Consider the following 25,291-nt stretch of genomic DNA (forward strand, 5'->3'; position numbering starts at 1 on the left):
TGAATCCCCCAGAAGTTCTTTTACTGTTGAGAATAGTTTTAGCTATCCTGGGTTTTTTGTTATTCCAGATGAATTTGAGAATTGCTCTTTCTAGCTCTATGAAGAACTGGGTTGGGATTTTTGAGTTTGGTGGGTAGCCCTATCCCTCAACCAGGGACCTTGCCTAACTTCTGGATATGGTCTCGACAGGTTCTCACTCCACTTTGGTATTTCAACTAATGTCATCCCCATTGGGTCCTGGAAACCTCTTACTTCCCTGGCATCTGGGACTTTCTAGTGGCTACCCCCAGTTCCCCATCCACCAATGCTACACACCTCCATTCAATTTCCTGGCCCTCTGTACTTCTCTGCTGTCCCCTCCCACACCTGATCTCTTGCCCCTCCTCTCTCCCACCTAGGTCCCTCCCTCTCTCTACCTCCTATGGTTATTTTGTTCCCTCTTCTAAGTAGGACTGAAGCATTCACACTTTGGTCTTCCTTCTTGAGCTTCATATGATCTATGAGTTGTATTATGGGTATTCTGAGCTTTTGGACTAATAATCACTTATTAGTGAGTACATACCATATATGTTCTTTAGTGACTGGGTTACCTCATTCAGGATGGTATTTTCAAGTTCCATCCATTTGCCTGTGAATTTCATGAAGTCATTGTTTTTTAATAGTTGAGTAGTATTCCATTGTGGAAATGTACCACGTTGAAGGACATCTAGGTTCTTTCCAGCTTCTGGCTATTATAAATAAGACTCCTATGAACATAGTGGAGCATGTGTCCTTGTTATATGTTGGAGCATCTTCTGAGTGTATGCCCAGGAGTGGTATAGCTGGGTCCTCAGGTAGTACTATGTCCAGTTTTCTGAGGAAACACTAGACTGATTTCCAGAGTGGTTTTACAGCTTGCATTCCCACCAGCAATGGAGGAGTGTTCCTCTTTCTCCACATCCTCACCAGCACCTACTGTCACCTCAGTTTTTGCTCTTAACCATTCTGACTGTTGTAAGGTAGAATCTCAGAGTCATTTTGATTTGCATTTCCCTGATGACTAAGGATGTTAAACATTTCTTTAGGTGTTGCTTGGACATTCGAGATTCAACTTATATTTAATTAAGACTTATGATATAAATATATGTATTAATGGTTAGGCTAAAATAGTTTTATTTAGTACTTGAGAATTCCATATGTGCATACAGTGTAGTTTGATCATACACATCTCTTATTCTTCCCCCATCCCCATCCCAAAGTATCCACTATATCCTCCTCTCATCTTCATTTTCTCTCTTTGTTTTTCTACAACTCTATGAGCCCAACTAGTGCAACCCTCATGTATGCATTACAGTACCATCCAATGGATTATGCCCAAGCTACTAGGCTTGGATTAAGCCACACTCCTGAAGAAACCAAATCCTCTCATCCCAAACTGCCATCAATTGTCAATAATTCTTCAGATGGGGCCTCGTGAGCTCATCTCGTACCCATGATGAGATATTGATTGGCTTTAGCTTGTGTATATCTTGTGCAGGTAAATTAGCTTCTGTGGAATAATGAGCGTGATGACACAATCAGGTCAAGAAGGCAGCGTGCTGTAGGTGTTCTCCCTTAACTCTGGCTCTTACGATATTTCTGCCTCCTCCTTCATGTTCCCGGAACACTGGGGTGAGGGAGTGCTAAGGATGTCTCATATGGGACTGAGCATTCTCACAACCACCGATTCTCTGTGTTTGACAATTGTGAGTCATTGAGTTAGCTGTAATCCACTGTAAAGATCAGCTTACCTGATGGGAGCTGAGAATGGAGAGCTGCTCCAGGATTCTGTATTTCTATAGGACAACATCATAATAATCTTTAGTACAAAAACATTCTGCTAAAAAACAACAATGGCTCATTTCATAAACCTTAGCACCTATAGTAATAAGTAGAGCTCTAAAAGGGACATCTATGTCACATCCCCATCACTGAAGGTGAGGGATCATCATGAAAGATAGGGCAGAAAGACCATAAGAGCCGTTGTTCGGGATCTGTGAGACAGGACCATTACACATGTGAACTCATAGCAGTTGTGACTGTGCACAAGACACACACAAGACCAAATCACTCCGAATCCTAGTGTAAGCGAGAGAAGAGCTCATGGAATTCCACTCCATAATTGGCTAAGGATGGGGTCACTTTGCTTCAAGCATGTGGTTGCTAAGAGACTACCCAGGTACCAGCAGATGCTCCTGTACTCATGAATACCCAGGCAACACTAAGTGTATTCTTGAGTTGGCAAACCCGGAACATGAGGCTGAGAAGGTAAAGAGCTTTGGGATTAAAGAAGGAAATGGAGGGAAGAGAAATGGGTTGGATTTGATCAAGCACATTATATGTATATATGAAATGTTCAAACGATAAGAATATAATTAAAAATAAATTTGCAAATATCTCTCTGCTTAAGTTTTACACACACTCAAAATAATTTCCACAAGATAAATTCATTTCCTCATCATTTTGTTGTTCCTGAAATGCCTTCTCATGATTAACAAACTGCTATACACCTTCTTCTACACTTTCATACTCAGTTCCATATAGTTCCCCGAATAGCTGAAAGAGTTCTAACTCAGTACATAGAATTCCCCATGGCCTTCAAAAAAAGAACTTCTACTCTCTAGACACCACACAACTATGAGTGTAGTCTTTGAGGGAGGGATTTGCAAGGGTAGAACTGGGAAGAGAGGAGGGGGGCGTTGTGATCAGAATGTAAAGTGAATAAAAAAATTGATAAGAAAGTGAAAGTTAAAAGAAAAAGTTCCGCCTTTGTTTCCATTGCCACCCTTCTCCATGACTCTTCTGACCCTCTAAAACTGCCATTTGAGGTTGACCCCTTCGTGCAGTGGACCTTCCTCCCTCCCTCAGCGCCGTCATGGACCCCAGGCTGAAGTTCCCTACCCTTGCTATTTACAGGCTTGTGCTTACTTCTTATTCTTCCCCACGCCCTGCATCCACTTGAGCACACATCCCTTGGAGAGGAGGAGTGACATCCTCAATCTTCTCACCCAGGTATATTTTCCTTCTCAAACATCATTCCTGTAAACACCCCGGATTTGTCATGACTGGGAGTCACTCGCTGTGAATCACAGGCTGAACTTCTAACCCTTCATTCTCATAGTCTTGTTCTGGTGCATCAGAGCGTCAGAGCTGCTTTTGTTGTTGTTAATTCATCTGTTCTTGTACTATTTTACCTTTTCCTAAGGTGGAGGATCTCAGGTTCCAGACTGGCCCAGAACTCACTATTTAGCTCAGGCAGGTCATGGTTTGCAATCTTCCTCCTTCTGACTCCTTAACAGTGTGATTTTAAGCACACACTACAACTGGTTCTAATTTTTAATCCTTTATGTGTTTCATCTGCCACACCAAATTACATGGAAATTTGAATTCTTACATAGACACACACTGATCTTCCTCTTCTAATCCTTAAAATCTTTTTTTTTTTTTTTGAGATAAGTTTTGGTCTGTGACTCAAGCTACCATTGAACTCACCTGCTTCTGCTCCCTCAGTGCTGGGATTAAAGGTATTTGCCACTCTGATCACTCAATTTTTTTTGTTTATTCATTTATTCCTTTTCCTTCTCCCCATACCCCTTCTTAAAGACAAGGCCTCAATCTGTAGCACAGACAGGACTCGAACTTGTGGCAAGTTTCTACCTTAGCTTCTCTTATAGGATGACAAACCTGGGTCATTGCAAATTCATGAATATTTTTTCTTTTAAGTGTATGAGTGTTTTACTCAAATGCATATATGCTTGCCTCGTGTATGAAGTCCCAGGGAAGCCAGCAAAGGGTGTCAGAAACCCTGCATCTGGAGTTATAGATGCTTGGGAACTGTGATGTGAGCATTAGGAACCAAATCCTGGTTCTTTGCAACAGCAACAGGTTCTCTTAACCTCTGGGACATCTCTCTAGATCCCACTCAAAATTCCTTAATGATAGCTTCAGCTCTAAATTCTCTAGCCTCTCATCTTTTCCCATTTGTCTCACCTATGCTCTAAATCAAGCAAGAGCAGCCTTCCTCTGCACAGACTTCCTCACAAATGTGCAGTGTTCCTAGTCATCCAAGCTTACAATGATTCTTGGCATCTGTAGTTCCTTTTTGTCTGTTTCCACAGTGAGTCTGCCAGATTCTTCAGCGTCCTTCAGTACTGTTGAACTGTACTAATTCAACAGTTTTCAACCTGTGGGCTGTGAACACCTTGGGCGTCTTACATCAGATATCCTGCATATCAGATATTTACATTATCATTCATAACTAGTGAAAACTACAGTTCTGAGATAGCAACAAAATAATTTATGGATTGGGGTCACCCCAATAAAAAGAATTGCTTTAAAGGGTTGAGTTAGAAAGGTTGAGAACCACCGCCCTAACTGAGAGAGATAAAGTGATTGACCAATCAGAGCAGATCGTTCAACTTCCACCTATCAAAACTTTAAATTCAGAAGCATTATTCATTCTCAAGAACACATCTACATTTTTTTTAGTTTCCCAACCTACTAGTTTAAACTATATCAAAATGTCAATTTATCACCATTTTCTACTCATGAAAGTTTTATATGAGTGAGCCTAATTATCTATAATCCATGATTATTCAAATACACTTAAATTCCTCTCACACCTCAGGATACCTATTGAATAGCTTTATTTACTTACTTGTTTATTTATTTATTTATTTATTTATATTTTCTAGATTCTTTGTTTACATTCCATATGATTTTTCCTTTCCTAGTTCCCCCCACCCCATAAGTCCCATAAGCCCCCTTCCCTCTGCCTGTTCCCCATTCAACCCCCTCCCACTTCCCTGTCCTGGCAATCCCCTACAATGCTACATTAAGCCTTTCCAGGACCAGGGAGGGCCCTCTCCTTTTTTCTTCTTGGGAATGATTTGATAAGTGAGTTGTGTCTTGGGAATTCAGAGCTTCTGGCCTAATATCCACTTATCAGTGACTGAATTGAATAGCTTTAACAATTAATACTCAAAGCTGGGGATTAATTCTCTCATCCACAGAAGAAAAAAATTACTCCATCCAATCTACATTCCTAGATGACTCGATTCCCTTCCTATTGAAAGCCAAACTTGGTTAAATGGAAATTAGAATAGTTGATTTCTATTCTTCTAGTTCCTTCTTTGTAGTCTCCCACCCCATTTTCACGATCTGCTTTTTAAGCTTTGATTCCTAGTTAGTTATTTGAGAACAGATCCAACAGAATACTGTGTTATGTTCTATTTGTAAGTGAAATAATATCCTTACTTAGCTCGATTATTTAATCATTCCTTGGCTCCGAAAGAGCATATTCATGGTAGTCAGTGTGCTTACTGTCACTGTAGCTCAGGTGTGTAGCACTCACAGTGTTTCCTGAGCAGCTCCACACCACAACCTTGGCTCAGGTTCCCTTAGCTGTAGCCATGCACTACATTTGTAAGTTTTGTGGTTCTTCAAGACCTAACAGATCTTGTAAAGATAGTCAAATTATTTCTTGTAAAAACTTAGTTTCAATTTCTATTTTTCTAATTTGCCCTGGTGGTCACTGGTATGTTGATCCTACATTAGAATCATAAAGAAAACATGTAAAGAAAGAAAGAATATGAAATTTAAGTCTTCTGAATTATTATTACTATTGCATTTGGAGCTTTAGTTGAAATGTCTGGAGCACAGACATATTTGCCTTATGACCTTCACATAGATGTTGGGTGAATCAAGTTCCAGAAAACGGCAAATCTCCTTCTAAACTTTAATTCTATATAATAAAAACTTCTAATTGCTGTTATTGTCCTCATGACCTGTGCTTCACCCTTACACCTCATTCTTTGTTTTTCCAAACCTGTTTCGGAAAGGTGGAGCAATGTTTAGTAAAGGACCACACCCTACCCCTTTCAGGGTCCTATGACTGTAACCATTAGCAAGAAACTCTGAATACATCATGTAAATGTATCAGACACAGAGAGAAGCAGTTGCAAACAATTAAGATAGCTTCCAGTCAAGCTGAAATGCCCTTACATTTTGCTGATGCGACACATTTACTCTCTGGCAGGTGTTAGCCACTAAAAGTGAGTAATGGGAGAGTAGAGAAATTATCGGTAGTGGGTAATAATTAATAAAGAGTACCTACCTGCCAGGTCTCTGCACCAAGTCCTGACTGGTCTTGCTCAGGTCAGCTCTCACTGTTGCCTCCAAGTCAATCTTTCCCAGCTAGCTCTCACAGCAACCCACCATAGACTCTGTAAACGGTGGGATTCCCATGCTTCTGTCCAGCACCAATCCCTCCAGGTATCCAGTAAAGCATGACTTTTAAACTTGAATAGTTAACCAAATATATTTATGTATATAAAACTCGCAATTACATAACGCCCATTTACAATGATAAAGATCTTATCCCATTTTTTCTAACCTCTCCAAATCACTAGAAATACACCTGAAGCCATCTGGATATCCACGTCTCTCTCTCTACTCCAATGGTCTGGCTCACCAAGCCTCTCCTCTCTCTCCTCCCCTCTCTTCTCTTAGTTCCTCCTCCTCTCTCTCCTCCAATTACTGGCCTCTCACTGCCTCAGTGTGAATGGATAGGAAATATCTTGCAACAGTTATCTGCCTACGGATTCCAAGATTGACAGGAATCTCCAAGATAAGCCAACCATGAGGTGACTCCACTGCTTTTACCAGAGGTATTATCAACTATTTATGTTTCAAGTCATTTAATTTTGTTCATTGGGATCAATCAGATATAGTCTCTTTTGTAACCAACCCTCCTAATTGCTAATACTCAGTGAGCACTTTCTATCTATCCTGCCTTACAAGAACTATGTGGGAATCATGTCTATTTCATGGATAAAGTCAGGCACAAGACCTGAGCGAAGGCCTAGATCACATTCAAATGCCAGTGAATACTATCTGAAACTGCTCTTTCCACTACATGTACAGCCTCCTCCAACAAGGCCAGTGAGCTCTGAAGGAAGGAATGACACGGGAAAAATAGTCTTTGTTTTCTGTTCATTATTATGTAAGATTTGCAGAATTGGACAGAAGAGGTAAACTTCTTTCCCTTGGAACTCACTGATGTTTGAAATAGCACATAACCATAATGCCTTTAAACATTTTTGCCTTTTAAGTTTCTGTACCTGTGTATACCATATTTGCATGATTTCTAGTCCTCAAAGAGTTTCTGTAAAGTGCAAATCTCTTTATACATGACCTCTTCTATAATCACTGTTATGTATACACAAAAAGAGAGGGGAAGAGAGAGAGACAGGCAGACATATACATACACAGAACCATACATATAAACATACACATATACATACATACATACATATGTACATACATACATATGTACATACATACATACACGCATGCATATGCACATACATACACAGACACTCACACGACATTCAGAGTCCATTTACTGTTGTTTATGTAGATTTGTTTAGTGCTGGCTACTCAGGATTAGATCTCATCCCTGAAGAAAACTAATTCTCTCTCTTTCTTGTTCTCTCTCTCTCTCTCTCTCTCTCTCTCTCTCTCTCTGTGTGTGTGTGTGTGTGTGTGTGTGTGTGTGTGCAGCCACTGATTCTCTATAGGTCTTTATGTACAAATTTAGAATTTCTCCAAACAGTTTTGGCATGTAGATTGGGACAGTAATTTTGTAAGTCTTTTTTAGGCAAGAGATCTCATTAGTGCATCTGTAAGACCTCCGACTCTCAGTTGGTGGTACTTAATTTGAGACACCCCCTGAGTGAGACACAAAATGCAGATTGATGCAAAAACAGGAGGTTTATTTTCCAGCTGGGTCAACCCTCAATCAGTCCCTCAAGGCGAGTGACTAGAAGGTGACCTCCAAATGGCTATTACAAGCAGTTTTTGTACTTTTTAGAGGCACAGGTTACATCAGCAAGGTTACAGTTCAAAATTATTGGCTAAACACATTGACCTTTAAATCTATTGGCTAGTAAGCATGGGCAGGTCATAACACATATTTGAATTCTATTCGGGACTTTCTAGGGGATCAGGTGACTATCAGTCAGTACATTCTGTGGTTTTTCTGAGAATTTTTTACTCAAGAATGTTCCTGTGGGTAGAGAATGGAAATTGGCCTAGCCTTGACCTCAGGCAGGAAGCTGTAAGGAGGGTGAGGGACGAGAAAAGCCCTTTGGGTCCCTCATATCATCCTTGTTATATCTAGAGAACAATATTTCACAGCTGGTGTCCTAGTCCCGTGGCTCTTACAAAGATTCTTACCCCTCTTCCTTGATGTCCCCTGAGCCTCTACCTAAAGGAAAAGCATTTTGTTGCGATACAATTTCTGCATATTATAAGTTGGTCTTAAAGAGGCTATCTTCCAATTTCAGCAGCCCTAGTATGTGAATTTTAAGAATCTTTGCCAGAGAGGAACCACACATGGACCAGATTATATGGGTCAGTGGGGTGCCAAAGAAACTATGCACTAGAATTTGAGGTTTTGATTAATTACTTAACAAATTATCTTAAATCTTGATTTCTGGTTTGTAAAGTGATTTGGACCAATTATGGAGGATGAAGCTATAAATGTTTTTACTTCTCTGTCCCAAACCCTTTTTATACACAATTCATCTCCTCTGCAGAAAACAGAGCAGTGATATGGCCCAGGCATTATGTTAGACAATATTGTCATGGCAAAAGGAAACCAGAGGACTTGGTCTTAGACATAAGTTACAAAAATCTTAGCATGATGATAGCAGGCCTGTTAGGTAGGTCCCAGGAGTTGCTGCCACCTGACTGCTATTTCTTCAGGGTTTGGGGGTACTCTGGGGTGATTATTTCTGTTTTTTCAATGCAAAGAAATTAAAGGCATCAGATGAAGGTGAGAGCAAAAAATGTTTTGAGAGCTTTGAGAAGAAGGGATCTGAACTAGTTGGCTGTTTTTCATGTCAAAAGAGAGAGAGAAACTACATTATTTTAATGTCCAGGAAGCACTGAATGCCAATTAATTGGGTTTCTGAATTTAAAGACCCTTGCAAGGAGTATTTAAGTGTTTTTCCAAAAATTACTTCTTTGCAAACATCATCACAATAAAGTTAGCCCTGTTTGGGTTATGCTAGAAGGCAACCAGAAGACTCCTGTCCCAGCAGCTCCACTGATCATATGCCCTGTGCGCTCCTAGCTGTTCCCTGCCAGAGAGAAGATAAAGATCTCACCTCCCTGTGCAGAAATGAAAGAGCTGCTTGGAGCTCACTCTCTCCTGGCAGTCTGTGCACTGAAGGCTGTGGAGCCGCCTGGTTCCCTGGTGCAAATGGCAATCGTATGCCCTGTGCGCTCCTCGAAAATATTTTAAAGACAGCAAGAACATTTGCCTACCTGGACCACCAAACAGAAAGAACAATAAGACACCGATGCAATATTGGGAGAAATGTTGGGGAAGAAATGTTCTGACCAGCTGTCCTCAAGAGTCTTGATCAATGGCATTCTTATACATTTGTTTGGGGTCTTAATATAGTTCTATCTCAATATCCTAAAGTTTCTTTTCTGAAACATAAATTTACAAATTTGTACGGTGTTTTGGATGGCTGTATACCTTGGCTTGTGTTACTCCCTGTTGAACTCTTATCTACTGAAACATTATTTATTTTCATTACATTTTACTGATGACACGAATTAACCTTGCTGTTATGAAACATTACTTTTCATTTAAAACAAGGTGGGGCTATGAAAGCAAGGCACATAGCCTGTTGGAGCAGGAAAATGGAGCAAAACCACAAATCTCATTTAATGTCTAGTATAGCTTTCAGTATTTATAGCTATATCATCAATTTTATGAGCATTACTATATCTGTTGGTATAATCAGTATCATCATCATTATCATCATCATCATCACCCAGCCACTGAAATTATACATAAGAACCTTACTATTACATAGTTTTCATATAATGGTTTTGTTCTAGAATGATTTTATTTTTCATAGCCAAGGAAATAAAACCTTCAAGTAGATAATTTATTCATCTTCATTTGACATGATCTTTGTGCATTTTTTTTTTGGCCCAGTAATTCTTTCTCCATGGCATTCATTACATAACAACTATTTTCAACCTTGGGAAATTACTGATGCTCTTCGTATCTCAAATATGTAATCTATCTTATCTGATGATGGATTTATGGGAAGCATCAGGGCTTTGTTAACTCTCCTAGCTGCTCTCCAAACTGTAATACTGTTTCCACAGTGCCACTCAGACTCCAGTGTCCTGGCTAGCAGTGCCTCCCTCTGTTTCCTTCTCTAGTAGCACATCCCTACTACTCGCAGCCTGTCCCAAGGGTTCACAAATTTCCTGTGTATTATGCTTTCTCATTTGCTTTTGAAAAAAATAAAAGCCCTGGTTAAGAGGAGAAATAAAATAAATCAAACTACAGAGTCCTTGCCAGGTTTTAGTTACTGCTCTCCAACTCTTATGTTTGCAATAAGCACTCATACAAAGACCTGGTGGTCTTTGTGATAAGCCCACCAGGGAGTATTACAATCATTTTACAGGGGGAGAAGGCACCACACACAGAAGCTGAAGGATTGCATAAAGGGCAGCTGGGGGATGGGGGGGTGGGTAACTTGCCTAATAATCAAGTGTGCTAGCTACATGACCTACATTTGACACCATGATGCTGAGCCCCTCATTTAGATTCTTTTAGATTTTTATGGCCACGACTATGCAGGAATGAGATCCTTTACTTGGCTGAGTGACACTATTTTTGTGAAAGAAAGCATTTGATAATCTTCAGGAGAAAGAATAGACAGAAGCATATACATCTGGAAGAAAAGCACCTGATGATGAACACTAATAAGAGGTTGTAACATTGAAAAGCATGATGAATGTTAACCTAGTAGGGATGTTTTTTTTTTTTTTTAAATTCTACTGAGTCTTTGTTTAAGGAACACCAACCTATCAGACTGTCTAGAAAGCAAGATACTTCCCATTTAAATAAATGGGGTAGGGGCATTAAGATAGTGATCTAAACATTTTGGATCTTTGTGAAGGGTTTTCCACTCTGACATGATGAGCGGGTGGCTTCTGTCACTGACTGGTCATGATGACATGATGTGGTAACAAGGAAAAGGTCACTTGTGGTTTTCCTTGTGTTTAATATCAGAGGTATCTCCAGGTCAATCTTCCTGCACCACGATGAACCTGTTTAGTCATTTCACTGGGATAGGCTGACCAAAACCAGATGCTTTGAATTGGAGGGATTATGGGACATAGGAAGCCAAGAAGGAGAGAAGAGAAAGATGTCACACAGTGATTTCTGATAGGTGATTTGTACCTAGAATAAAGGCAGTGCTCACTGCTCTGTCTCCCCTACCAAGGATGAAGAAACTCACTCTCAGTAGAACGCTGATTTTTGAGTGGCTAATGATTTATTATGTTCCATTCATGTCACATTCATTCATTTAATACATAAGCGTTTACCAAGTTACATAGGTACCAAGTACCTATGAAAGACAAGCATCTGTTTGTCTAGTACAGCCCTTGGAATTAAACTAAAATAAGGTTAGTATGAAGCTAAAACAAAGAGACATATATTCTTTTACAGGAAATCAAGAGATAAATATTTTGGAGTGAGTTTGACTGGCTAGGAAAATAAAATCATTGTCACTTGAGACACCAAAACCCAATTTGCTCTGGGCAAACATGAGGTTTGGAGTTCAGATCCCTGACACTTTGTCAACACCAGGCACGCAAACAGGCTTGCCAATAATGTCCGTTCCAGGCGGGCATAGTTGCTCACCTAGGTTTCAACACATGGGAAGTGGACACTCTTTTAGGTTCTCTTTTGTATTGTAGAGGCATCTCCAGTCCCTCCATATCATTGCTGCCTGTATTCAGTAGTTAACTGGCACGACTTTTTGTCTTTCCACTACCAGGTACCAATCCCTGGGGAAATATTTCCCATTGTTCAAGGATAGTTTCTACAGACAAGAGCTAATGTGGTAAACTTTTAGAATTATATTCCAGTACAGTTTCTCTATGCATTTGATCATGCTGCCAGTGCATGTCAGTGTTATCTCACCCCAACTCTATAATTGCTCAGATTTTTTTCTTTGCATTGCAGACCCTAACACTGAGATGGAAAAAGCTTTGCATTGTACCCTGTTTCCACAGACTTCCCAAGCGATCAGTCAGTTCACTGTCTTCAGACATTTGCATTGATTGGAAGTGCATGCTTTTTGCCATATTTTCCAACCACTGATACTATTATTATAATATTTGTACTTAAGCCAATGTTCTGTTTCCTTGATTATATTTTACTTTAGCCTAGGAACATTATCTATTTTAAAAACCACAGGTTTAAATGTTATAACCCTTTGTAATCATATCAGACCAGAGTTCTGAGTTCTCAATGTGTATGTATATTCATTATATTGATGATTTTTATTTTGCTACTTATTATTTACTATAATTCTGTTTTGCTGCTTGACTGAGTTTATCCTAATCTCATGTTCCTTACATTCAGTACAAATTCCATGTCCCATCTATATATACACCATATATATATATAGTATAAAAATATAGAAAAGACCAACCAACTACCTAAGCAACCAACAAACAAAAAACAACTCCAGTAGACATATGGGAAGTAGACACTCTTCTAGGTTCTCTTTTTGTATTTCAGGAACATCTCCTTTGACTCCTATTTCTATTCTTCTCCATATCTTATCTTTGAGGCTCTGGTAATCTATTTTTTAATAGTTATTTTATTTGTTTGCATTTCAAATGTTATCCCCCTTTCTGGTTTCCCCTTTGCAAAACACCTATCCCATCGCCCCTTCTCCCTGCTTATATGATGGTGCTCCTCCACCCACCTACCTACTCCCCACTTCACTGCCCTAACATTTCCTACACTGGAGCATCAGGTCTCTGCAGGACCAAGAGTTGCCCCTCCCATTGATGCCAGACAAGGCCATCTTATGCTACACAAGCTGCTGGAGCCATGGGTCCCTTCATGTGCACTCTTTGGCTATGGTTTAGTCCTGGGTGGGGCGGGGCCAGGTTAAGTTAGTTGATATTGTTGGTCCTCCTATGGGGTTGCTAACCCCCTCAGCTCCTTCAGTCCTTCCCCTAACTCCTCTATTGGGGTCCCTGCACTAAGTTCAATGGGTGGCTGTGAGCATCTACATCTGTATTGGTCAGGCTCTGGCAGAATCTCTCAGGGGACAGCCACACCAAGCTCTTCTTGGCATTAGCAACAGTGTCTCGGTTTGGTGTTTGCAGATGGGATGAATCTCTAGGTGTGGCAGTCTCTGGATAGCCTTTCCTCTGGTTTCTGATCCTGGGGCTCTTTATTATCTTATATCATATTTTGTAACAAATATAAAACCCTGAATTTCCTTTAGATAGAACAATTCTGTGTTAATATTTTTGAGATGGGTGGGTGATCCTATCCCTCAACCAGTAATCGATTAATTGTTGTAATTCATTGCATTGGAATAGTGACCCAGATGGCATTATGTCGAGAGGTTCATTGTGATCTGAAGCCATCTGGTAACATTTGTGATATTAGATCACTTATGAAATTAAAAAAAGAATAAGGAAAAAAAATCCAGAATACTTCTTATTCTGAACCAGAAATTACTTACTTTAGTAGTAACATTTGCCTGATGCTAACTCTTTAAAGTTAAAAAGTCAGTTTGATTTTTTGGTAGTATTTTTTGAATATTTCAAAAGATACATTCAAATGTTACCAAATATGATATAAGATAATAAAGAACCCCAGGGAGAAATCATTTGAATATCAAAAAATAATTGTCATAGGACCCTACTTCTTTACTTGTTTTTTGAGTTGCTTTGTTTTTTTTGTTTGTTTGTTTATTTTCTCAAGGCAGGGTTTCTTTGTGTAGTCCTGTCTGCCTGGAACTCATTCTGTAGACCAGGCTGGCCTCTAACTCAGAAATCTGCCTGCCTCTGCCTCCAAAATTCTAGGATTAAAGGTGTGTGCCTCCACTGCCTAGTCCTACTTGTTTTGAATATGTGTTTTGTCTCTCAAAGGCCAAGAATCCTGAGTAGAAGAAAACGTGTCTGGAAACCATGGAAGGTTGCCCTCATCACCACAGCTATTTTGTTGGCTCTGACAGTGCTCATCAGTCTCCTCGTTTACTTTTTGGTGTATGGTGAGGCTCTACTTCATTATAGTACTTTGGAAATTTAAAGACTCCCTATGGATGTTACATATATTTCTAAATCTTAGTCTTTTCTCCAATTCCAAAATGAAAATTTCCTTTGAATAAACTTGGGAAATGATAATCCTTAATGCAAAAGTTTATTTCTACTATTCAAACCCGATGCTGTTCATCTAACACCATCCTTTGAATAGCACAAGAAGTTCTCAAGATTTGATATTTACCGTACGATGATATAAACTCTAACAGCAAAATTGTATTGTAGTAGAAATTTTAACTTTGCCAACTTATTTGTCAACTTATTGTATCATTACTTAACAACTTAAATGTATGAATTGTCACTTACTATGAATTACCACCTATAAAAGGTAGTAATTGTGTCAGGATACAACATACAACACTGGTGGTTATGAAGATAGGTGATATTAAAATGACTGGGTAGGAAGAGACTGGCTACAGCTATTGTATATCTAATTTTCTGGAGTGTACCAAATATATGATTGACTGTCTATTTACTGTTGTTATAATGAAATACTTTAGAAAACTTGGTCCCCAATGGTGGAGCTAGAGAAAAGTCTGAAGGAGCTGAAGAGGTTTGCAGCCCCATAGGAGGAATGACAATATGAACCAACCAGTACCCCCAGAGCTCCCAGGGACTAAACCACCAATGAAAGAGCACACATGGAGGGACCCATGGCTGCAGCTGCATATGGAGCAGAGGATGACCTAGTTGGATATCAAAGGGAGGAGAGGCCCTTGGTCCTAAGAATGCTTGATGCCCCAGTATAGTGGAATGCCAGAACAGGAAAGTTGGAGTGGGTTGGTTGGTAAGCAGGGAGAGGGGGGATGGGATAGGTGTTTTCAGAGGGAAGCAGGAAAGGGGATAACGTCTGAAATATAAATATAGGAAATATCTAAACATCAAAAAAAGAAAATATGTTGATGAAAAAAAATACTGGATACTTTATGAATAAAAGAGGACAGTGAGACAGGCTGGTTTTGGTGTCTGCAAGAAGCTCTATTTATCACAATGTGGAACAGAGTCAAGAGAGGGAACATGTTGGGAAGTGAGTAGTGCCTGGAAAAGAGATCACATGGCAAGACAGCACAAGGGACAAGGACGAACCTGGCTTCCACAAGAATTAATCCACTCTTGTGAGAACTAACTCACTCTGTAAAAGCAATATTAAACTCTGAGTGATCAGTCACAGTCAGCTCCTACTCATTCCTCTGTTAAGAATGCCCATGCATTCGGTGCTACTATATGGAGGACCAAGCTTCCAACATAGAAGTTATCAGAGAAACAATAACAAATCCTCTACTTCTTTGGTTGAAAGGGATTAGCAGAAGTTATCCATCTGTTTTCTCCTTTCAGATGAGAGGACTCATTACTACCAGGCCTCCTTCTGGATTCCCAGTATTAAATATAGCTCAGAATTGTCCCAAGAGCAGTCAAAATTTCGGACTGATCTGAAACAAAAAATCAACTATGAGGTAAATCTATGCTTTGCTACTGACATCTGTGCTACCCTGGATGTGTGTAAGGTGGCAAGTAGAGGCAGGCGCTTGATATCAATTTCTGGTCTCAACCAAATTCATATACATGTGTACAAGTATCCACATGCACACATGCTCTTCTAAACATGTGAGTACACATACACAGCACACAGGTATGCAGAGCAAAACAGAAGTGTAGAGAAAATTGTTCGTTTGTACATAATACAGTGCAAATCAGACTCAATCTCTGGTACAGACTTTCTTCCGATTTGTAGATAGAGTAAACATTTCCCTAAAAGTAAATATGAAGACCAGTAACCAAACTGGAAATTGTATATTTTCCATGAGGTTCAACAATCAAGAATACAGACTATTTATTATATAATAAGTAAAATGACAATAAGTGTTTGTACATGTACAAGGATGCACATATAACCAAAGCATAACAGGTTCTTTAGACTGTAACTTGAAGCTATTTTAATGCTTTGGTGGATTTTCTTAATATTTTATAAGTACATATATAAAATGTGTATACTATAATAGTAAATACATAATATATTTAATATATATAATAAATGTAAATATCTTATTATTATATAAGTGATACCTGCACAAATAAAATGTTTTCCACAAAAAAAAAAAACCCTTGTAAATAAGTTAGAAAAAACCATGTGGCCATTTGTCTTGTTAATAGTTAGTGATCTCCTGACATTCCTTTCAAAGGTCTGTCGAATATGGCTTCACAAAACATTTCATTGAAGAGAATTTCACACATTAAATGAGATGAAGAACAGTCCTAGTCTCATACATGTCCTTTCACTCTTTGCTTGCCCTACTGAGATCTGTGCACTGCCTGCTTGGACTCAGCGTGGTCAAGGTTAGCATAAGATGAGCTTTTCTTTCTGACAAGCCAGTCTGATGAGTCAATGGTAGTAAGTGGGTTTGCAAGAGGCCCCGCCCTGTTGCCTTTGCCCCTGGTTTGATAAGTTTGGTTTGGTAAGTTGTTCTAGAATCATTTACCACTGATGAAGCACTCCATATAAGAAAGACAAATCACATACCGTAGCAGTCATAGATGTATTTTATTCTAAGTAAATATTTTGTACTTTTCTCTCAATAAGTAGTTAAGTTTGGAGAAATGCCTGACTGTGTATACATCCTCCTCACAACCCATTCCTCAGAGGATCAAAACTTCATCTGAAACTGTTTCACCAAAACGTAAAAAACTGATCTGTCCACCAAACTCAGACTAATATAACTGAGTTTCAGGATGTTGGTTGCTGAACAGACAATGCGTCCATGCCTGCCAACAGAAGGTGCTGGGCCTCCAGCTCCTGCTTTTGAAATTTCTGCCTTAGTTCGACTCTGTGCTAATCACCTTCAAACACACAGGGAAATGTTCCAGTTATAGGGATGATTATATGACAAGATTATGTTCAAATGAGCTTCTTCAAGATAAATATAAACAAACATTAAGGGTGTTTTTTTTTATTATTTTGTATCATGGTGGGTTTGAAGTAAGGATTTTGAAATGTATAAAATTAATATTTAAGAACATTCTCTTTCTTTATTTTTCAGATAGATACGATATTTCAAAGATCCAGCTTAAAGCACTATTATGTCAAATCTCAAGCTGTCAACTTTCGGTAACCACAGTTAAATAATTCACATGAGGGAAAAGGCCACTTTGTGCTATCTAGTTATTCTTTGTCTATTTTCTCTGCAGCCAGGATCATAAGACCTTACACATACCTTACAGCTACCACTGTCTTCTCACATTGCAATCGCTCCTACATAGACTATAGTGGGAGGGTTTCTTGAATAATCATGAACTATATTCTACTCCTCATTCTCTTAAAAACTCCTGCATTTTGATTGATGATTTCATCAGTCTAAATTGCTTCTCTTGACTTTGCTTGTTTTATAGTAAATATCTGCTAAGAATATTTAAAACACAAGAATATATATATGTATATACATATATGTATCTGACATAAATACATTGTTGTATTTATAATTTTCCATTCTCCATATGATTATGATCAAGTTTTACAAGCAGCGTAATCTAGGACTTAACATCTGTGTGACATATAAAGGGAAAACTCATGACAATAACCTCTGTGAAATATGTGTTATTTTCTTGCAGATACAATTACTAGTTAAGTACTAATGATATGGTATTAACAATAATCCTGGGTCATTGTCTCACTTTGTTGAGTTTCTCTTCCAGGCCCAGTAATGATGGTGTGAAAGCAGATGTACTGATTAAGTTTCAGATTCCCCGTAAGAATGTGGGTACTTTGCAAAGACAAGCCGATGACATTTTGTATAAGAAGTTGCAATCCTCCCAGACTTTCTTGAAGAGAGACATTTCACTACCTTATCTTAGAGGCAAGACCATTTTTTTCTTCTCTCAATAGTTAACACTTTTGAACAATCTTCTGTCTACAGAGAAAGCTTTTTTTATTTCACTATAAAACAAAACCACTTTTATTCTAGGTCTCTGAGTCACTAGAAAATGCACACATCACTCAAGTCACAGCAAAGATTATATTCCCTTGGTTGGTTTGAAAATAATTGTAACAACCATCTGGTTAGACAAATATGAAAATATTGTCTGTTATTAAATCAAGCCTTAGCAGCAGCATTTCTTTTGTTTTGTTTTGTTTTTTGGATTTGTTTGTTTGTTTTGTTTTGTTTTGTTTTTGAGACAGAGTTTCTCTGTATAGCCCTGGCTGTCCTGGAACTCACTCTGTAGACCAGGCCGGCCTCAAACTCAGAAATCCACCTGCTTCTGCCTCCCAGAGTGCTGGGATTACAGGCGTGCACCACCACCGCCCAGCGCAACATCATTTCAATTTAGTACAGTGAGTGTGGTGTTTAATAACAGCCTAACCTCCACTATTGATCTTGCTCCGTACACAGACTGTGCTTCCATGGACACAGGAAATGTGCCTGCTCTACCCAATAATGCCCACAAACCTAGAACTCAGCACTGGATAAGGAGTGGGGCCCTGCAAGTATTTGATTTTTAGCTCTGTAAGTTGACTCTGTCCCTCGAAAGTGGGCAAAATACAAAAGTCCTTTAAAAGTCAATTTGAGATTCATCTTGTTCTTCTAATATTTATTTTCTGTAAGATTCTATCATGATAGGTTGTTTAGTTTTATCCTATTTGTGTTTTTTTTCTCATTTTCTTTGAGCCTGTACAATTTGATCCTACACAAATGTGAACCCTTTAACAAATACGCAGAATTTTCAACCATTCTGTTTAAATGCTCCTTTTTAGACTCATAATTATTTTCCTCACTTCTAAAGAGTCACAAGTACCAGTGTTCTGTATAGTACCCCATGCACACGAGAGGGTGCACATGTTTTACTCTGTTCTTCAAACTGAATGGTTCTGCTCTTGTCCTCAAGTTCACTGATGCGATTCCCACCGTCCATCCTCACTAAGGGCATCAGCCAGCCAGTTCGTCTGTTCCCACCGCTATTGCTATTCTAATAACTCGTCTGTTTGTGCATTCTCATCATTTTCAGTGATTTTTTAAATTATTTCTACTGTTTTGTGATATTTTCTGTTTTTCATTTATTACAAGGGAACTTGTCTTTGATTGTGGCAGCTACCAAATCTACATCAGTTGTTTCTAGTGTTATAGATCTTTCCAGAATAGCATTGGTTGATTGTGTCCTCATTCAGATTGTACATTTTCTACTTTGTTTGGTTTCATTTTGTATGAAAGCTTGTGTAATCTGAACACTATTTGCTAGGAGAATCTTGATACTACTTATGTGTTTGTTTGTTTGTTTGTTTTTAGCACAATCAACCTATTTAAGTTAGGAATCTAGATTTATTATCTATTTTTGTTATTCAAAGGCAGCTCAGTCTTTTTTTTTTAAATTTGTTTATTTATTATATGTGAGTAAACTGTAGCTGTCTTCAGACACTCCAGAAAAGGGTGTCAGATCTTGTTACAGATGGTTGTGAGCCACCATGTAGTTGCTGGGATTTGAACTGAGGACCTTTAGAAGAGCAGTCAGTGCTCTTAACTGCTGAGCCATCTCTCAAGCCCTATCAGTCTTTTAGATTCTTGTAATGCCATGCTGTTTTTTAATTAATTATTTTATTTATTTACATACCAGACATTGCCCCCTCCTGGTCCCCCCTTCCACATTTCTTCATCCCATTTCCCCTCCCCTTTACCTCTAAGTAGGTAATCCTGACCCCTAAGCAGTTCCCTTTTCTGGGGCATCAAGTCTGAATGCCCCAGAAATTCTTTAAATTCTGAAATCATCAACTATTTTGTCATTTTCTTTACAGCTTCCAGAGTCCTTTTACTGTAATAAATAATGTTAGTATCAGGTCTCTTATATAAAATGCCCTCAGTATTGCCATACAATGTATATAGATGTCCTCATGGTATGTGTGTGTTTGTGTGTGTGTGTATTTGTGTGTGTGTGTGTGTGTGTGTGTGTATACATTGGGGGAGTATTGTGTATTTGCAATTAAACCCAAGACCTTGAACATATTAGGTAAACTACTGACCAATTTCCCCAATCATCTCTTTCATGAACTGTAAATAAACTGCCATATACTTATAATATTTAATATAGAATAAATTATGTGTAAGTATGTGGTATGCAATATTGTTTAGGGAATATGATGGGAAAATACATGGTGTCAGGTTCTGTGTTTACAAATATTTCTGAATGGGAATTAGTTGAACCCACAGATACAGAATCCAAAAATATAGTGTATACTGCAGCTCCTTGCATTTATAGAGGAAAAGAAGAGAGGATGCAAATCTTGGCCCAGAAATGAAGCAGTACAAATTTTTTTGGCAAGAAGAGCACATCTGTTCAATCATGCCCTGTCTAGGAGGGACAAAAACATAAGAGATGGCTTCCTGAAGATGGCGCATCATTTTGTTTGGCTACAGTGGATAAACTAAAATTGCAAGGCTTGTAGAGAGTTCATCTCAGAACTGATTCTTGTCATATGTCTTTCCTGTTATTAAATAGCATAACGATCCTTGGGAATTACTCACTCTATTGGGCATATTTTTCACATATCAATGAAGATGTACTTTCTTGTACTAATGCTATGTAGACAAATAGATGATTTCCTAATTCCTAATAATGATTCTATAGACTTCTCAAATTTACACCAGTAACTATTGAGACCTTTTAGGAAAGCTGCAATTAGGGCTCTGTAAACATTCATGTGCCATGAGCTAATTGCACTAGGATATAAAGCAGGTTTGGAAATGAATTTATGATCAGGGAAAACATTACTTTAAGGCTAGTTGTAAAACAATTATCTGATAACTAAAGGCCATATATTGGATATGGACATTTTATTGTAGGTGAAAGGGCAAAAGATAAAATATTGTATGGTTTATCTAACTTAATACTAATGAGACACGAGGCAGACAATTTGCCTCTTGGCAAAACCATGCTAAAGAAAGTTGTAAGGAAGTTTTATTATTGACAAAATCTAATGCTGAAGATTTTCTAGAATTAACTTTTTAATGGTAGTTCCAACTCAAAGTCCCTGTTTATGCTATCATTTTAATATTGAGCTTCCTAATAAGTGTAGTTTTTCCAAATCTGATAATTTCATGTCATGTAGGTATCATATATTAAAGGAGAACAGTTATGTTATTGAGCAATGACCTTGATTTTATTGTTTTTCCAGAAACAAATGCAGCACAGGCAGAGCGTATTCTAAAGCACATTCTGACCTAAATTAAAGACCCAAGAGTGAAATGTTAGACTAGTTTTCGCCTGAGTACGCTTGATTCTGATTCTCTCTGCATATGCTGGCATAAAGAGTGATACAAGGGATTTGGGGAGACAGACACAGCTTGTACCAATTTCTATTTTGATTTAAAAATAGAAAACAATAACATGCTGAATGGTAGAACCTAACACAATAGAGAAAAATCTGTGGCCAAATCCTAGAGGCTTTGAAGATGATTTGAATACCTTTAAAATATAATGGGAAGCAAATGAGGCCAGAAGTGAAGACTGAGAGGATTATATATTATAGGACATGTGTAAAAATGGTCCTACACACCTTAAATTTAACTTCTACTTCAACAAATGTACTCAAATACATTAAAGGACATTAATCTTCCAGGCAATTAATGTCTGTCGATACCAATGACTTTGTATTCATACAAGAATCTCCCTGAAGAGAAAGAGGAACACTCCCTCACTGCTGGTGGGGCTGTAAGATGGTTCAGCCACTTTGGAAATCAGTCTGGTGGTTCCTCAGAAAACTGGACATGACACTTCCAGAGAACCCTGCTATACCTCTCCTGGGCATATACCCAAAGGATTCCCCGGCATGCAATAAAGACACATGCTCCATTATGTTCATAGCAGCCTTATTTATAATAGCCAGAAGCTGGAAAGAACCCAGATGCCCCTCAAAGGAGGAATGGATACAGAAAATGTGGTATATTTACACAATGGAATACTACTCAGCAATTAAAAACAATGAATTCATGAAATTTTTAGGCAAATGGTTGGATCTGGAAAATCCTAAGTGAGGTAACCCAATCACAAAAGAATACACATGGAATGCAATCTCTGATAAGTGGATATTAATTAGTCCAGAAGCTCTGAATACCCAAGGCACAATTAGCATAACAAATGACTCTCATGAAGAAGTAAGGAGAGGGCCCTGATCCTGGAAAGTCTTGATCTAGCATTGGAGGGGAGTACCAGGACTGAGAAAAAGGAGGGAGGTGACTAGAGAATGGGTGGAGAGAAGAGGGCTTATGGGACATATGGGGAGGGGGAAACTGGGAAAGGGGAAATCATTTGGAATGTAAACAAAGAATATAGAAAATAAAAATATATAATAAAAAAGAAAAGAAAAGAATCTCCCTGAAGTTCATGTGAAGTCAGAATCTTAATTACTATTCCTCCTCCACTTTTTTACGGTTTCTGCTATTGTTTTTATACTGAGCTTCCTAACTAGAATAGGTTTTCCCAATCTGAGAATGTCATGTCATGTAGGCATTGTATCTTAAGTGATAACAGTCATATTATTGATCTGACCTTAATTTATTATTTTTCCAGAAATGAATGCAGCACAGGCAGAGCATATTCTGAACAGTGGTAAGTCCAGGAATGTCACTATTTTATTATTATTAAATTAGAAAAACAAACTCCCAACTCTTTGGCCTTTCCCTATATCAGTGTATCCTATTTCGCAAATACCTATAATATTTCTTGATACTCAATACAGATTTTTTTCCTATATTCTTTTTTACATTCCAAATGATTTTCCCTTTCCCGGTTCCCCCCTTGCCATAAGTCCCATAAGTCTTCACATTCTCCAATCAACCCTCTCCTTCTTCTCTGTCCTGGTACTCCCCTACAATGCTGGATCACGCCTTTCCAGGACCAGGAACCTCTCCTTCCTTCTTCTTGGGAATCATTTGATATGTGAATTGTGTCTTGGGTATTCAGAGTTTCTGGGATAATACCCACTTATCAGTGACTGCATTCCATGTGTGTTCTTTTGTGATTGGGTTACCTCACTTAGGATAATATTTTCCAGTTCTAGCCATTTACCTAAGAACATCATGAATTTGCTGTTTTTAATTGCAGAATAATATTCCATTGTGCAAATATACCTTATTTTCTGTATCCATTCCTCTATTGAGGAACATCTGGGTTTTTTCCAGGTTCTGGCTATTACAAATAAGGCTACTATGAATATAGTGGAGCATGTATCCTTATTGCATGCCGGGGAATCCTTTGGGTATATGCCCAGGAGAGGTATAGCAGGGTCCTCTGTAAGTGTGATGCCCAGTTTTCTGAGGAACCGCCAGACTGATTTCCAGAGTGGTTGTACCATCTTACATTCCCACCAGCAGTGCAGGAGTGTTCCTTTTTCTCCACATCCTCACCAACACCTGTTGTCACCTGAATTTTTAATCTTAGCGATTTTGACTGGTGTGAGGTGAAATCTCAGGATTGTTTTGATTTGCATTTCCCTAATCACTAATGATGCTGAACACTTCTTAAGGTACTTCTCAGCCATTCGAAGTTCTTCAGGTAAAAATTCTTTGTTTAGTTCTGTACCCCATTTTTTAATAGGGTTATTTGGCTCTCTGGAGTCTAACTTCTTGAGTTCATTGAATATATTGGATATTAGCCCTCTGTCGAATGTAGGGTTGGGGAAGATCTTTTCCCAATTTTTTTTGGTTGCCATTTTGTCTGATTGACAGTATCCTTTGCCTTACAGAAACTTTGTAATTTTATGAGGTCCCATTTGTCAATTCTTGATCTTAGAGCGTAAGCTATTGGTGTTCTATTCAGGAACTTTTCTCCTGTGCCCATGTCCTCAAGGGTCTTCCCCAGTTTCTTTTCTATTAGTTTCAGTGTGTCTGGTTTTACATGGAGGTCCTTGATCCACTTGGAGTTGAGCTTAGTACAAGAAGATAAGAATGGATCAATTCACATTCTTCTGCAAGCTGATCTCCAGTTGAGCCAGCACCATTTGTTGAAAAGGCTATCTTTTTTCCACTGGATGGTTTTAGCTCCTTTGTCAAAGATCAAGTGACCATAGGTGTGTGTGTTCATTTCTGGATCTTCAGTTCTATTCCATTGATCTACCTGCCTGTCACTGTACCAATACCATGCAGTTTTAAACACTATTGCTCTGTAGTACTGCTTGAAGTCCGGGATACTGATTCCCCTTGAAGTTCTTTTGCTGTTGAGAATAGTTTTAGCTGTCCTGGGTTTTTTGTTATTCCAGATGAATTTGAGAATTGCTCTTTCTAACTCTATGAAGAACTGGGTTGGGATTTTGATGGGGATTGCATTGAATCTATAGATTGATTTAGGCAAGATGGTCAGTTTTACTATATTAATCCTGCCAATCCACGAGCATGGAAGATTTTTCCATTTTCTGAGGTCTTCTTCGATTTCCTTCTTCAGAGACCTGAAGTTCTTGTCATACAGACCTTTCACTTGTTTGGTTAGAGTCACACCAAGATACTTTATATTGTTTGTGACTATTGTGAAGGGTGTCATTTCTCTAATTTCCTTCTTATACTGTTTATCCTTTGAGTATAGGAAGGCAACTGATGTGCTTGATTTGAGGTCTGTCTTGTGACCAGTTATATGGTTGATTTTGGAGAAGGTACCATGAGGTGCTGAGAAACAGGTATATTCTTTTGCTTTAGGATGAAATGTTGTATGTATATCCAAAGCTTCAATTAGTTTCACTATGTCCCTGTTTAGTTTCTGTTTTTCTGATCGGTCCATTGAGGAGAGTGGAGTGTTGAAGTCACACACAATTACTGTGTTAGGTGCAATGTGTTGATTTTGTTAAAGTATAAAATTTTGCAGAGATTTAAATGAAACTCACTAGCTATATATACTACAAATAATATTTATTTTGTGGATTTTACAACATTACATATGAAATTTGTCTGCAATAATGTCAGTTATCAATACAGTACTTTGTTACATATAGCAGGACTCAGAAAATGTAAAAAACTAATTTCAAGGAATGTAAAGAAATAAAATAATTAATTAAAAATAAAAACTAATTTCAAAGAAAATATGCTTTGAAGCAGGTTTAAAGCACTAAATAAGATAACCACCTTCTAATTAT

The 25,291-nt window shown here is 38.4% G+C and overlaps 1 protein-coding gene across 1 annotated transcript in view; it reads left to right on the top strand.

Annotated features, from left to right (window-relative positions):
• LOC127696730 (transmembrane protease serine 11G) overlaps positions 1-25,291 on the top strand; it is a 41,445-nt gene that overhangs the window by 9,244 nt on the left and 6,910 nt on the right. Inside the window, exons 3-7 of the mRNA XM_052199693.1 lie at positions 14,023-14,144; positions 15,529-15,647; positions 17,229-17,296; positions 17,881-18,041; positions 22,741-22,779. Coding sequence (XP_052055653.1) covers positions 14,023-14,144; positions 15,529-15,647; positions 17,229-17,296; positions 17,881-18,041; positions 22,741-22,779 — 509 coding nt within the window. The remainder of the gene's footprint in view (positions 1-14,022; positions 14,145-15,528; positions 15,648-17,228; positions 17,297-17,880; positions 18,042-22,740; positions 22,780-25,291) is intronic.

The sequence above is a fragment of the Apodemus sylvaticus genome, chromosome 11 (genome assembly GCF_947179515.1).
Source record: "Apodemus sylvaticus chromosome 11, mApoSyl1.1, whole genome shotgun sequence".
NCBI classification, from domain to species: Eukaryota; Metazoa; Chordata; class Mammalia; order Rodentia; family Muridae; genus Apodemus; species Apodemus sylvaticus.